General features: G+C 41.6%; 1 protein-coding gene across 1 annotated transcript; it reads right to left on the reverse strand.

Moving 5' to 3' along the window:
• Positions 1-1,588: 1,588 nt before the first annotated feature.
• LOC117765133 (L-selectin-like) lies at positions 1,589-3,056 on the reverse strand. The gene is made up of 3 exons (XM_034591442.1): positions 2,962-3,056; positions 2,485-2,859; positions 1,589-2,370 (listed from the first exon to the last, which is right to left on the reverse strand). Exons 1-3 carry the CDS (start codon positions 2,996-2,998, stop codon positions 2,003-2,005), a joined length of 780 nt encoding a protein of 259 aa, XP_034447333.1. The 5' UTR covers positions 2,999-3,056; the 3' UTR covers positions 1,589-2,002.
• Positions 3,057-16,770: the final 13,714 nt, after the last annotated feature.

Below are 16,770 nucleotides of genomic sequence, written 5' to 3' on the forward strand. Positions count from 1 at the left end.
ACCCACCTCTCCAACCTTCCACCATTTTTCTCCTCTCACCCAACCGGTCGAGGCAGATGTTGCCCACACTCAGTCTGGTTCCAGAGGTTTCTTCCAGTTAATGAGGGAGTTTTTTCTCTCCACAGTCGTCAGTGCTGCTCATAGTGGGAGCTGTTGGGTTTAGCTACAATGTTATAAGGTCTCAGTCTTCCTATGTAAAGTGCCGAGAGATAATATATGTTCAATTCAATTTAATTATATTTGTATAGCTCCATACCACAACATGCATTATCTGGAGGCTCTTTACATAGTGAGGACATGTTGTGATTTGGCGCAATACAAATAAAAATATATTGAATTGAATAGAATTTGAATTGAATTAGAAATAGAATGCGAGATACGGCGTTTTGCAACATTTCAGTTCATTTCTGAGGGAAATAATTCAGGGATCTTAATGAAAAAATATCAGACATGTTTTGGGGACTGATATTTATGAATGTGTGCAATTTGGTGCAGTTTAGTTCAATTTATGGGGACAGATAGGCCTTGGCGGAGGTTTGCACTCTACTGAGTGTCATAGTAGTGTTCACAAGCTGGCCTGAGTGGCCATCCTGTTTACTTTGACCTCTGCATCTTGCAGGGCCACGATTTGTTTCCCTTGCTCAGTGTTGCATCTTGAAGACTAACCTCTGCAGCCCTTCTGCCTCTCTGGCTTGGCCTTCGTGTACTGTGGGGCTTTGACCTGGTTGGTATGAAAATAGTGTGCATTTGTAAATTGTGCATTTGTCAAATACCGGCTTGTGGGATGTATCGTCTCTTTGCAAGGTGTCTAAAAGAGTTGCCCCTTACGTATGGAAAACAGAGGATGCTCGGTTACGTTGTAGCCTTGGTTCTCTGAGGGAAGAGACTATCTCTCCCACTCTAAGGCCTCTCCCACGGAGACATGTGTCAATCAAACTATCAATGGATTTCACGCCAACACAGGTGTTTTATAGGTGAACTGCAGGGCGTATACAAGCTGGTGTATATAAAAGAAATGTCTACGCACCTTGAGAGCAGGGGGGTCATTCCCCATACACATAGAATATGTAATAGATTGGCGAGGTAGTCTCTTCACTCAGAGAACCAACACTACAATATAACCAAGTGTTCCATTTATTTTATGTTTCTGTACGTCAGCTGCTTTCTAATGAGCAGTGAAATATTATTGTTACATTGATTTTTTATTGTATCCATTACCAAAGCAATCCAACATTTTCATTTAAATATTAATGATTAAATAAATAGCCTAAAAAGCCTGCCCCTTGCAAATATGATGATCAATACTGCCGTGGCCGATTGATTTGTCCACCACGACCTAATGTCACGGTTTACCAAGAAGGAAAAGGTCCATTAAAAGTTATAATTAGCTGGTCATGTTTGGAGATATGAGGAATTTGGTAACTCGTAGCGACCTCTGCTGGTCACTATTTCAATACATATATTTAATGAAGCTACTAATGTGTGCTGCGCAAGGTATTTTAAGCCAAAAAGAAAACAGAAGAACATATAAGTCATTTATTTATGTTGCATATACATATATTTATTGATGCATTTATTAATTTACACATTGTCTATCTACCTAATCTTACCAATCTATTTTCTATAAGACAGGGGTTTCCATAAAACCAAAACCAGTGAATTTTAAAGTTTTTTTTGTAATTCTGCTTTTAAATCTGACAAAAAAAAACAGCTGAGAGCTAAGAGCTGAAATCTCATTCACGAGGAGAATTAGTGAAGGAGTCTGAAACCAGACAGAGTCCAAATGTTCCAAAGTGTCAGTTTGTCTTGAAGAACCATCACAGAGCAGATTAATGAAGTGATAACATACAAGCACATCACAAGACATTTCTAGTTTCTCTCACTGTAAAGAAACAATAGACAGAACAAACATCATCCAAATATTCATTAATGCATTAATGTTATAAGAATCACTATTGAGACAATAACAGTTTTTCTAATGTCAGGATGTGTTCTCTCTCTTTCACTCAAGGAAGCACCATCCACGCATGCTGTAGCAGACAAATGGTTTTCTTTCTTCACAGGGAATTAACCTCCAGTTTCCTCCCTTCTCTGCAACACCACATACGACTTTCCTCGAGCAAAGTGGGTTTACATCCTGATACCAGGAGCTGAATGAGTAGTTACTCCCGTCGGACCAGTAAAGCTGAGGATCTCTGTACAAACCGATCCATGCCCATCTGTCAGGTATTATCAATGTCTTTATGTTTTCGCTGTCATCGTCGTTCCTCACAGTGGCCAGATCTGTGAAGTGTTCTCTGCAGTGCCTCTGAGCCTCAGACCAATTCTTTGATGTATCCCCTAGCACAAAGTCAGAATCCTCTAATGTTCCTGCAGTTGAGTTTGAGAACAAAAGAGGGATTGTTGAGATCACACAATGGTTTTCAAAATCATATCTTATACATTATGTTGTATAGTAAAGATCAATATAAAGCACAACATTACCATTGTAGCAGACAAATGGACACTGTTCATGGCAGGAATAATCAAACCATTTTCCATATTTATTCATGCCCACACAGAGCTCTTTAGCTGCTGAATAGTTTGGGTCAGGAGGTTGCCAGTTCCTATATTCAGCTCCACTCTGGTTGAACCCGTCTGACCACTTCCAGTCAATATGACTGTACAGGCCAATCCAAACCTCAGAGCTGTGACCAGCAGCGGAAACTGTGTCGTTAAGTTTCTTCATTTCTTCAGTGTTTTCAACAGTGGCCAGGTCTGTGTACATCTCTCTGCAGTAGCTCTGAGCTTCAGTCCAATTCATTGTATCAGACACAAAGTGGTACTGATGGAGGAGGCATGTGGAGAAGGTGAGGCACCCTGAGGATGAAACCAGTTATTTTTGTTATGTGTGAGGACTCAAATTAATCTCTATATTCAGATTTTCTGTTAGACATCATACAAACAGTAAAATTCACTGACCTGAGAGACACAAGACACCGATGAAGATCCCTTCCATCCTGATGCTGCTCTGTGGACTGTCTGTGCCAGTGTTCACCACTAACACCAAACTGAACCAGTTCTGGTGCAGCTTCAGGGAAATGTAACAGCAGCTCCTCCTCTTGACAGTCAGTGTTCTGTGGAACTCTTTATGCAAAAAGGCAAAGATGCAAACAACATCTAATTCCATCCAATATGTAGATCAGATGAAAAGAGAAGAACAATAAATGATGATTGAGTTTTATTAAAAATATGATTATTATTATTATTATTATTATTATTATTATTATTATTATTATTATTATCATTATTATACTGCTATTATCTATAAATTATTTTAATATAACAACCATTCTGACAATGTAACCCCACTGGATATTGAAGCCGGCCTTCAGGTATCCAGTGTTCATCTCTACAACATGGATGTGTTCATGGAGACACAATTTGCACCACATGTCTCAGATCCAGTCCTTCTAGGCCCGAGCACCAACTCAGCCCCAGCATGTTACATTACATTACATTTCATTTAGCTGACGCTTTTATCCAAAGCGACTTACAATAAGTGCATCAACCATGAGGGTACAAACCCAGAACAACAAGAATAGAGAAAGTACAATTTCTTCAAAAAAGCTAAACTACAAAGTGCTATAAGTAAGTGCCATTTTAAGTGCTACTAAATTGTTAGTTTGAAAATGTTATTCAAGGTATAGTCGAAAGAGGTGTGTTTTTAGTTTGCGGCAGAAGATGTGTAAACTTTCTGATGTCCGGATGTCAATGGGGAGCTCAGTCCACCATTTAGGAACCAGGACAGCAAACAGTCGGGATTTTGATGAGTGTTTAGCTCGCAGTGAGGGAGCAACAAGCCGATTGGCCGAAGCAGAGCGGAGTGAACGGGCTGGGGTGTAACGTTTGACCATGTCCTGGATGTAGACTGGACCCGATCCGTTCGCAGCACGGTACGCAAGTACTAATGTTTTGAAACGGATGCGGGCAGCTACTGGTAACCAGTGAAGGGAGCGGAGGAGCGGAGTAGTGGGGGTGAATTTAGGTTAAAAACCAGTCGAGCTGCTGCATTCTGGATGAGCTGCAGAGGTCGGATGGCAGCGGCAGGTAGACCTGCCAGGAGGGAGTTACAATAGTCTAGGCGTGAGATGACCAGGGCCTGGACCAGAACCTGCACCGCCTTCTGAGTGAGAAGATGGCGTATTCTCCTGATGTTGTGCAGCATGAATCTACAGGAACGTGTTGTTACAGTAATGTTGGCAGTACGGGAGAGTTGGCTGTCGAGTGTCACACCCAGGTTCCTAGCAGTCTGAGTGGGGGTTAGCACGGAGTTGTCAAAGTTAATAGTCAGGTCGTGGGTGGGAGAGTCTTTCCCTGGAAGGAAAAGTAGTTCAGTCTTGTCAAGGTTAATTTTCAGGTGGTGTGCAGACATCCACTGAGAGATGTCAGTCAGACAGGCAGAGATTCGTGCTGCTACCTGTGTTTCAGATGCATGTTGTGTGTTTCCTGATCTCAACCAAAAACAGCAGCTCTACAGCAGCAATGCCTGGAGGAATTATTAAAATAATTCAAAGGAGTCAACATGATAACTCTTCTTTCCAGTGGTCTGGCTGCTTTGCATTGTAAATCCTCTCTGGCAGGAGTTCTTTGTATTCACTCATCTCCCTCAGGGTTATTTGATGTCATCAAACTCTGTATCATATCTGTCCTGGGTCTATGAATGTGTTTCAGGGTGGATTTTGGAAACTTGCTGATTTCAGAATATCTGCTTCCACAGCAGGGTCATTCAGGTCCAGAGGAGTCCTGCAGCTTCACTTCAAGAACGAGGAGAGAAAGAAAACACAAGTTCACAGTGGTACTAGCTTTGTGAAGAAGTACTTGGATCTTTTATTCACCACACAGTGAGGAACCTCTGGTCTCCAGGCTGCATGTTGCCCACAGGACAGTTTGATCAGGCCTGTCTGACAATTCACAAAAACTAGGCAACTCAGAAATAAACTTTCAACCTGTGGTTGTTGGCCGCCTTCAACCTGTGCAGTTTATTTCTGCATACATTTTTTTTGTGGACCCTCTGGACACACAGACTTGAAATATCATGTTCAAGAGGCCAAAACATGTTTTATAAGTGAACCACCACCAACTGACATCTAATCAGTTCATCTGTGAGTCTATGGCTGTGTTCCAAATCCCTCACTAATCACTGTATAGTGCACTATATGCTGAGTTTGCCATTTTCTAGTGGTGTCTGAATGTTTACTGTTTTTTTTATACCCTATGTAATTGACTCATTGTTTCCCCATCAAGAAAAGTAATGTACAACCAATGGTCACTAACCAAACAATATATACCATCATGCATTTCCCTCGTGGTGAAGAGACGGAGCAGCGAGGGCAACAGGAACAGCCCGACCTGTCGTTCTAATGTAAATAGAAGCAGAGCGGAGCATCACAGCACAAAGTGTGGGAAACAAGTTTGTTTCCACATTTAAAGATGATCATCCAACATGTGACTTCTTTTCAATAAAGCTGCAAAATAAACATTTAAAATTTACTTTGTGATTTTCCACGTTGCTGTTGTTGTACATTTTATTCCTGTGGCAATGATGTCATTTTTTCGATGCAGAAAAAATGTGCGGAATAGTGTCTGAAAGTTTTGTTGTTCTTTTCCGATGAGCTCACTATATAGTGCTCTATATAGCAGTCACTTTTTGGACTTTTCATTTAAGTTATGATCTTTTGTTTAGACTTTGTTTTTGTATATTTGTGTTTTTGGATTTGTACTCTTCCCCTTCCTTGTGTGTCCCTCGCCTCAGTTTAGTTACGTCCATGTTGTGCCATTTCCTGTTTTATTGTGACCTATTCCCCCCCATTCCCCATAAGAATGAAATAAGAGAACCTGTCAGATTCTGGTGCTCATAAGTTTTGACAGACATAGAATTTCTGACGATGTTCAGATGGAAGTAAGATCGTAACAAGGCTGAACTCGTTGCCGCCAACAGCCAATCAGATGTCCTTCCTTTCCTCCACTCTCATTTCATAACGAAGCTTGGCTCATAGAGATGTGTGGAATAGATGGTGGATCTATGACTCATAGCTGTCCTCTGTTTCCTTCTTTATCTTCATGTTTGCAGCCACTTGTCTTCTGGCCTCTATGAGAAATTGATGAATAAAAGTTATTAAGAAATGAAGTGAAGAAACAGTGAAAACACAGACAGCTGAAGTGCAGCTTGTAGAGCAGCAGTTTTTCACATTGATAAGAAACTCAATGATTGGGAGGAACCTTGATGTTGATGATCTTTCACCTCAGGTATTTCTTCAGGGTCCAAACAGTATGTGAGATTTTATTTGGCTTGTGATAATTGATAATAATTGGGTAATCCAAAAGTTGTAATAAATAAAGAATATTGTTGTGGAGATGATAGAACAATCAGCTCACTGTCCAAATGCTCTGAAGAAGAAGGGGGTCCTCACCTCCTGATCATCTCCTTCCAGTGAAACATTCCCTCATGAATATGGAAATGAAGGAACACAAACACACCCACACTCACTGGACACTATATCCTGGCACACACACACACACATATGTTCAGTATATTTCACACATATATAAAAAGTACCCCCTCCCCCCCCTCTCTTTTTGCCACATATCATGTTTAAGCTTCAGCCCACACTCCACATCCTTCCTCTTCATTTCCAAACGCACACAGACCAGAGCCTCCGAGTGCAAATATATATGCGGAGGCTCTCACTATCTCCCGCTGTCACGTTGATGGGCAATCATTTTCCATCCAAGGTTACATAACTCCGATAAACCTCTTAAAGAATGCCCGGCCTCGCGGTGTGAAATTTGCTAATCCGTGCCGATGCCCTGTCGGCAGGCGTGAGCCGGTTTAATTTTCAATAACTGTTAATATTTTAACGTTTGACCGATGTTGTATCCTCGGTGCCTCGTGGTGCGTGTTTCTGGCTCCGGTCGACAGGCCGCCCTCGGCTTTCAGAGCTGACGCTCACACAGCGGTAGCTGCCGTCTTAGCACACTTCAAAGGGAGTTGTGTGGTGTGTTGGTGTCGGTTTATGTGAATGAAGGCGAAGACGAGGCTTTTGTTACATGACTCATGAGTTAGCGAGTCAAACTAATCACGAGTCTTTTGTGTGTTTTTTAATCCGTCTCTGGGTCCCTCACTTCCCCATTGTTCTGTTCGCAAGCTGTTTTCAGACGTGAACTCCAGGAAATGTCCTGGAGTTCAGGTCCGGAACAGATCCAGAGTTTCTCTTTCACATATGAAGAAGGCAGAGGGAGAAACAGGAGCGATACACGTCTTCGTCTGCATCTTCTAACGTGTATCGCTCTTCTTTTTCACCCTGAGATATTTGTTTTCTTCGGATTTGGCGTCCATCACGAGTTAGAAACGTCATCAACGTGTCCACTGGCTCAATGTTTTCCAGCTGTATTCTCATTTTCTGGACAGGAATAATTCTGGAAAATGTCCGAAGCAGCTAACTCAGATATTTGCGTCCTCACATACTTCACCTCCGATAACTTTCAGGAAAATTTTTGGACTTCTGAGCCTGAATGTCTGAAAGCAGCTATAAAAATCACTCCAGACACAATCTCAGGTTTCTCTTTTTCCCCCTTTATGCCTTATTTCTTTCTTCATTCTCTGGATTTGATGTGGTTGTCTCTCGCTATTAATTTGACATCAGAGTAATGTTGCAGAAACATATGGAATTACACACATGCCTGCACCCGGTCCCGCCCCACGCAGAGTCGAGAAAATAGAAATACTCTGTAAATAAGATTCTTATGAGCCCGATCATTTCGGTCCTCTACAGTAGGGGGGGGATTGTTACGATGGGAAACTTACAGGGAGTTAAAGGCGCCTTTGACAATGAAGAATCAATGTTAACTTGTTATCTCAGAGTTGAGCTGAAATAGGATTCTTGTATTTAATCAATTAAACACGTAACAGAAACGTATAAAAACAAAAAATCGTGCATAGACCAAACAAATATCAGCGTAAAGGTGCGACAAGCTTGAGAGCCGTGATTGGCTGAGAGGAGATCAGGTCAAATTACAACCCCCCCCCCCCCCCACACACACACCTCCTTTAACATGTCATTGATTCAGATGTTTAACGTGATAACAACAGATCTCTGTGGCGCCACAAGGTTTGAGGTCCAGCAGCATTTAGTTTCCTCTGAATCCACTAATGGACGTGACAATCAAATCCATTTTAAAAACCCTTATTCTAGCTCTTCTCTTCCCAGCTGCACTGTTTCTATGAGAATAGTTTCCATGGTGTCATAAAGTTATATGAGAGAGGAGGGTTCGGTCTTTCAAAACTTAAAAAATATCTCTTTGTTGCATCTATATTTAGCACAAGTGCTTAGAATGCATATTATTTGACTATGTATAACTGTATAGTATCTTGATATGATGATAACGAGGGGGACAACTCCCACAATTGGCCGAGCGCATGTATCGCTGACACTGTGGCTCCACCCGCTCGATTTGTGGACGGTGGGAGGAAGTGGAAAACGCTTTCTCGATCTATGACGGTGAATCGTGCCTATAAATAGACTCAATGGGCTGTAACAGGCCGAGACCCTGAGCAGAATTAAGATCATGTGTTTTTTGCTGGCAGATAAATAAAGACACGCATCTCACACCACAGACAGTGAACACACACACACACTCACACACACACACACACTCAGACGTTCTGCCAGTAGATGCAGGAAACAGATGCTACACAAGCACGAGCACAGTTTGATCTTCCTTTCCCACGCCCGAATGTCAAACTGCCATTAGTGCACAATACACACACTCACACACACACACACACACACACTTTACACCTGCAGTGAAATCAAACAGAAGAGTTGTATCTCTCATTTAATGTCACTGCCAATTACTGAGTCTCAGTGCAGACACACACACACACACACACACACACACACACACACACACACACACACACACACACACACACACACACACACACACACACACACAAGCCTACAAGTCGTGTTCATGCTCATACACACACACTTTTATGTCAAGTGCAAAAATGTGTTGGGAGCATATTAGAACTCGCTTGAAAAATTACCCATAAATCAAAACTTTATATCTGTTATCAGATCTGTTATGTTTCTTTGATCCTGTTCCTTTGCCATTCATTTTTTTTTATGTATCATATCATGATTTTAGATTTTTTTCTTATTAAACTATTATATTATTTTGCTTGTTGATGTTTTGCTTGTATTTGTCCCAGCTGTTTTGAAAGTTCCTATAAAAACAGTTATTATCATCATTATTATAACCGTAACCATCTAAACTCACATTAATCTAACCTGATTCCGACTTTATCCCTAAAGCACAAAACAGAAATACGAGAAAACACAAACCTTACAGTGGCATTTAGGTCACATTCAGCAAATATTAGCCGAAGGCAGCTCGATGGCGTCGGGACCATAAAGGAACAAACTATGACAAGGAGAGAAAAGCAATTTCAGCAAAACGAGGAGCAGTGGAGCAGAGGAGAAGATTTAAGAGAAGGAAAATTGGATGCATCTCTTTATCCGGGGAAGCATTTAGCCGGGCTCTTCTGGACGGAGATACGAGGGGGAAACGATAATTGATGCTGAATCCGGAGCTTCTGCTGAGGCACGAACAGAAGAAATGACTTGCATTTGTAATCCGGGAAGAGTTTAACGGGTTTTCTTTGGGCTGCTGCTGGGTCCTAATGAAAGTGGACACAGTGATTTAACATTCACAGGAAGACAAGTTGATTTGAAACAGGTCAATGGTCACGGACATAGTTTGTCACCTGATAGCAGCAGAGTTGAGCTCCGAGCAGATGAAGATCTGCAGCTGGATCTGTGCAGGTCTGAGCTTCCTTTTAAAATCATTAAATATGATCCAAATCCTCCAAATATATCTACGCATAAAACATTGAACGTTCTTGAACATCTCTGCAGTCAGATCAATACCCAGCAGCCGTGGATTCCAGGCTCTCGCCGCCGTCTGCTTCCTCTTGATGTTAAACACGTTGCATATTTGATGTAATAAATTGAGAGAAATCAATGTCAATAAGCAGCTTCTAACATCACGATGCCCTTTATTAAAGATTCTCCAGCAAACGAGAGAGTTTGGTTCAAGTACATAAAGTTTTTTGAAGAATTCATCTGATTTATCTGTTGCCTGATGAAAATCTGTAAATGTTAAAGCTTTTGTTTTACAGAACAAACAATGCAGATAATAGCTTTGGTAGATTGATTGAAATAAAAACATCATTTGTCCATAACGAATTGTAGTTTATTATTATTTTAATTAGTTCATTTTTTACTTTTTACTTTTTACTTTTTCGGTATTATTAATTGTTAATTTTAGATGTTTACACTGATCAATTTAATTGTTGGTGAAGGTTTTCACAAACTTTAATTACATTTCTTTGGTCATGCAGGTTTAATAACAACCTCTTAGGAAGCATTGCCAAGTATCAGAATTTTTGTTAACCATTTACTGTTTTTATTCAAAACATCCATATCACTGAATAACCAACATGAGGGGGAAACGGAGAAAAGGCCTCCAGGCCCCAGAACTCTGTCTCCACTGTCAATAACACATATACAAGCCCATCCAGTGGACTGCTGGTTTTTCCAAGACCTCCTCAGAGCCATCGCTACTTCAGGTTTTGTCTGAGTTATCCACTTGAGACCATGAATCAAGTCACTACAAGGTTTCATGGCTACAGTTGAGATATTTCAGAGGTGGACTGTCTCTCCAACTCCTCCACCTCCAGAACCATGCAGTTAAAACTCACTTTCATATTCTCCCTTCCCAGCTCTCCTCACACAGCGTGGATTTGATAGCTTCATATTGTAATTACAGGACAGCTCATGGCCCCGTGACACGGTAGCTGACATGTCTGCCGTCCCCGAGGCCGACGGCGCCCTCGGGCTGTGTGGATCTGACACTGACATGCGGATTCCTGTGAGGACGAGTCCTCGGCACGAGAAGGGGACAGTCCCTGCCGCAGGTGGAACAGACATCACAGCACCTGACGACTTCATCTCTTCAGCCTCTCAGCTCCTCATCCAGCGGCTGCCTGACTTGACTTACCCGTGACCTTGATGTGCGCTGCTGGAGATTGCAGCATCCATCATGGATCATACATACGCCATTCGTGTCCGTCATTAATCATTTCCATATAATAACGCTGTCAGGAATTTCTTCCTCTGGCCTGGATACTGGAGGATTCGTCCCCTGTGATTCATCTCCAGCATCACCTTCGGGTACACGACCACGAACAGGTTGCGCAAACGGCTCCGTAAACAGAGGCCGTGCATTATTTCAAACAGACGATTGGGTTTTCAAAGAGGAGAACGTGTAAATAAAAGGAGAGAGTAGATGCAAGGAGAGGATCTTTTTTAGGTGTAATCTGTCTGTGTTGTTGTGGGAGGAGCTGCGTTTAGATCTGTGTTCACTTCGTCATCCTGCACGTTGACATGATCTGGAAACAGGATGTTGTTTGTGTCCCTGTCTGTGTGTGTGTGAACAAAATAACTCAACAATGCATCGACGGATTTTCATCAAACTTGCTGGGAATGTCACCTGGGAGGGAATCTCCAGATGATTCACCTTTGGACCCGATTGCTCAAAGATCAATGGTTGAGATCAACAAAATATAATCCAGAAACACCTTTTCAGAGATATTGCTGCAAATAATAAGGCTGGAGAGACGAACTAAATTCATATTGATCATTTTGTTCTGTTGCTGTTGTTTTTTTATGTGACATTTTCACCAATTTCCCATGATTCATGGAGCTTGAACAAAGAAATCTGGCACATTTATGATATTATCGAGTGTGTTGATTTAATGAAACTGTTTCAGGGTTGTTGCATCTTCTTTTTATCCATTTCTGACTTTTTGAATTCCATCTCGTAAGGAAAAGAAAGGAATACATATTGTTACCTTCATTCTAGAGTCGTGAAAACCTTTTACAGTGACGCAGTTACTGGCCTTCGCTGGTGAACCTGTAAAGAAGAAAGATTCGATAAAAATGAGCAGCATCAGGATGGAAAAGGCCCTCCTCCTTCTCCTCCTCACTCATCTCTCTGCCTCCTGACTGAGGATTTATCCACCTGATTACCCCTCAGGTGTCCCACCGGTCCGTCCCCGTCCCCGTCCTCGCACGGCTCCTCTCAGCATCAACAGCTCCGGGGCTCAGTCCTTGAACTGAAACTTATTGTAACATTAGCGGCTTATAATATCGGACATCATGGCGTTTTAAGCCGGTCGAGACCTTGTGTTCCCCCGGAGCCCCTGTGCACACCTTCCCTCTCACCACCAGTGTTTTCCTTATTTAAGTATTTTGCAAACAGAAATGTTTGAGTTACAGCTTCTCTACAAAACATATCATATCAAACTTTAGAACAGATTTACATCCCCAGCGGCTGTAGAGGAGAGCATTGGCTCGGTGTTGCATTTGGCTCCACCTGATGAAGTCCGATGCTCAATCTCATTTCTAACTCTGTTTTGTTCTGCACCATTTAGCTGCTAAGTGCTGAATGACAGAGCATTAGCTGGTCGCTAACTCTGTGTAGCAGCTGCTTGGTGCTGGGATGATGGAGTTTAATGGGTTTCTAGTTCCGCTGCGACTAATTACAGCTACTGGACATAGAAACTACTTTGACTAACTATTCTCTGTCCTTTATTTTGGTGAAAGCTGAGATAATATCCTGTTTCTTGTATTTAGTACTTTAAATATTCAACATATAACTTCAACCACGGGGGGGTCTATTATTCGAAACAATAGCAGAAGACCTAGTTTGATGATGTCGTGAAGCAGCGTGGGATCATGGGAGTTGATGTCTTCGCCACCGTTGCCGATGAAAATCTACTTGACGAGACAGAAGCGCACGTCGTGTTCTCGCACGAGGTTTTAATTCTGGTTACGCAGCAAACGAGTAACCGACACAAACAGTGGGAGGACAAAACAGACGACTGGTTAAACGTGTGTTCATCGTGCGTCGTTTGAAGTTATAACTGGGACGGACAAAGTCATGAGTGAGGAGAATAAGACGCAATTCAACAAAATATATAACACAGGTCATTTTGTTTTTAGACATTTTAATGAGGAATTTAGAAAATTATATCTTTCAGACAATATGTGTAGATTTATTGTTTTCATGTAATATTTGAATTATCCTTGTTAAATTTCCCGTTAAACGAAATAAGAAATCTGATGGAAGTTGATGCTGTTGTCATGTTGCTGTCTGACCATCTGAGAAAAGGCAGTTTATTGGATTTTCTCAGATGTGATTACAAGTAAAATACAAGAAAACACACATTTTTCTCTCAAGCTTCTGGACCAAAAGTCCAAAAGTAATATTTCACGTTCCTCTTTCATGCTTGTCACGAAGGAAAGTAAAGGCACTAATGAGATCTAAACCCTGAACTATACAGATGAGAAAGTTTGTCAGAAATCCTGTCATGTCAGGAAGCTGTGGACGTCTTTCTGTCCGACTGTACCCAACTGAAAACTGCATCTCACTGTTTTAATTAGGATCCCCCCCCCCCCCCCCCCCCCCCCCGCTCTTAGCCAAACAACAGCTCTAATCTCCAACACGTCTGATAGGTGAGCATGTTCCTCTCTGCAAAACGTGTGAGTCCAGCTGCTCACGTTGTTACGTGAGGTGTAGCGGTGGCTCGGAGGAGCAGGGAGGAGGGCGCCACGCTCCTGCTGACAAGTCGTCCTGCAGGCCGAGAGGAGACGAGGCCCCTGGAGGAGGAAGATCTGAGAGTTAATGATCTTTCTGTATGCAAAGGCCACGGTTCAAAAGGCACTGGGTTGATGGGAAGTGGCAAAACCCCATTAACTCCATGACAGAGTCTGCCACGAGTAATATGCTCTCTTCCGCTCTCTCTCTCTCTCTCTCTCTCTCTCCTCTCCGGCTCGCTCTGTTCTCTCCGTTTCCTGTCGTCCGTCTCTCACTCTGGTCCCTCTCCTTTTCCTCTCCTTCATCTCTCTCTGGTTGTCTTCTCCGTCTTCCTCACTTCCTTTGGTCCGTCTCCCCCCGTTCTCTGATGCCTCCGGATTGTCTTGAACATCTCGTCACCTGTTTCTCTTTTTAGTTTTCTGCATGTCTCAATCTTTTCTCCTTTGTTCTTTTTCCTTTCTCCAGTGCTTCCTGTCTTTGAAGTCCATCTACTTTCCTCCCCATCGCTCGTCCTGCCCTCTTATTGTTGATGCTCATTCAAATCCATGACAATGAATGAACAAACTGTTAATGTTAATCTAATACAATTTTCATTTCATTAGTCACACCAGTTACACGACTGACTTGACAATTGACCATTTTCTAAGCCGTACACTCCCTTAGCTACTTTTAACCTTTCAAAATTTCCATGCACGGCACATACGCGGGTTCCGCAATATCTTTTTAATCTTTTCATCTTCAGAATTAAACCGTGTAAACAGCTATTGCAAGCTAATGCTAATACTCAAAAGTGAGGCCTAAAGCATGTTGATCGCCCCCTGGTGGCTGGCTCCGGTATAGGTCATACACCCTGCCTCCTCCGTGTGAGTGGATGTGTGAAATACATTTTTTCTCAAAGATGGTTTCTGTCCTTTGAGGTCGTTCTGATCGCAGTGATGTACATTCAAGTGTTCATGTTTCTGATTTGACAGCTGGGACTGACTCTCGATTGGTTGAGCAGAAGCTCAAATGACGTCTTCGTGGCAAGATGGCCGTCGTACGTATCAAGGACATTTTGGCTTCATTTCTGGACAGTGGGAGGAAGTGGATCGTCCATGTTTATTTACAGTCTGTGATCCCTACGGCCTGAAAGTCTGGATCCTCACTCATCCATGAAATACATGGAAATAAAAGCATGAATTCCAGGCCACAGTTCTCAGCCCTTATACTTGTACACTTTTATTTAAGGAAGTGCCGTTAAAATGTTGTTTGTTTCAACGTTATCTAACCGTTTTTGACTTTTGTTTGCATTTTCAAACGCGACTTCAGTTTTAGTTGAAAGAGTTCAGCAGACGACAGACGGTGAAACCATGTGGCGCTCCTGCTGTTCGGCTGCTGTTTGTGTGTTTGTGTTGTCCTAGACTTCATGCAAGAGTCAGGAGACAAAATGTGTTTTGATGGCAGCAGTGTTTTTAAAGCACGGTTTTTGTTTTCCCATCATCAGAACTGGATAATTCATTCAATTTAAAATCTCCAGCCGATTTAAACTTTGCTGCACAGCCCCTGAAGTTACATTTATGGGTTGTGTGTCATAGAATAGACAGAGTCACTGTGTAAAGGAGAGAGAATCAAACACAGCAGCATGTGTCAGAGGCAAAGACTCAAACTAATAACCTGGACTTTCTGCCATTTAGTCCGTGTCCTACCTGGAGAGCTGCAAAATGCCACCGGCTGCATGAATATAAATCATCTGAGAGAGAGAGAGACACTGGGGAAGTGAGTCGTCAGGTAATTCAAAGAAGGAGAATGTTGTATCAATAGAATATTATCCCCCCTCCTCAGAGAATCAGGATATTCGGTTATAAAGATGAATTTAATCCACAAAGGATCAAACTCACCTGAGCAACTCAACACCGGAGCCAATGCTCATACCTGGAGGAAAAGTGGTGAACTGGCGCCACCTAGTGGACCAACACACAACCACCACAAGGTGCAGACTTGACTTGTGTTTTCCACTTCTATACTTTTTACATCTACAACAACACGGTACACAAAATACTCAACTTTACACACTTCTTTGTTCTTATTTAACATGTGTATTTAATTTCCAGCATCCTCTAGTATTGTTTTTGTATATTAAGCCTTTTTACTTAGTTCAAAATGTCCTATTTCTTTTCCTTTTGCATATTATGATATATTATACTTAATGTACCTTTAATTAGTGTAAAATTCATGCAGGACTTTTACACTTTTAGATAAACATGTATGTTTTGATACTGACGTCCCTGGTAGTTAAGAGTTGTCAACTGTTCAGGTTCATAAGGCAAAGGAATCACTTATATTATTATATTTTGTGTTTTTTGTTTTTTACTTTAATGTTTCTTCAAATAAAGTTTGAAAATATCATTGAAAAATCAACATTTTGAGTTATACAGGGTAGATATTTACATTTTCATTTGACAGACACTTCTGTCCAGGACCAGAACTGCCTCAATAAAAATTTAAGAAATAAAAAAATGACCCAATAATGCATACATGGATATATAAATGCAGAAATAAATAAGTAAATAGTACAAGTACATGAAAAATGTGTAAAGTAAGATAGGTAGTTATATAATTCAATATGTATGCATTTATTTTTAAGTTTTAATTGCAGATTGTTTCCTTTCTATTGAAGCAGACATGTTGAATTGTGGCAGCACTGAAACTCATAGAAACATTAAACCAAACCAGATCCTCTTCATTCCATCAAGCTTCAGCTTCAGGCAACTTTATTCACCTGTGTTGGTTTGACAGAGAAATTATGAAACGTGAGCATGAATTCATCTTTGTCACGGTGTCATATTTCAACATGTTTCCACTTCATCTGTTCTCCTGCTGCTGTTTGGATTCTTACATCTCTTCTCGCACAATATGATTAAACGACGTCAAAGGATGCGCGCACAGCGACCTGACTTTGAATTATGCGGAAAAGCAAGTTTGAACAACCTCTAACATTTCACTTCCTCTTGTGTGGACTTTTTCTTTTCACACACACACCACAACACACTCTCCTTCCCCCCAAACGCACACACACACTCAAAC

This window comes from Hippoglossus hippoglossus, chromosome 1 (assembly GCF_009819705.1).
Source record: "Hippoglossus hippoglossus isolate fHipHip1 chromosome 1, fHipHip1.pri, whole genome shotgun sequence".
NCBI lineage: Eukaryota > Metazoa > Chordata > Actinopteri > Pleuronectiformes > Pleuronectidae > Hippoglossus > Hippoglossus hippoglossus.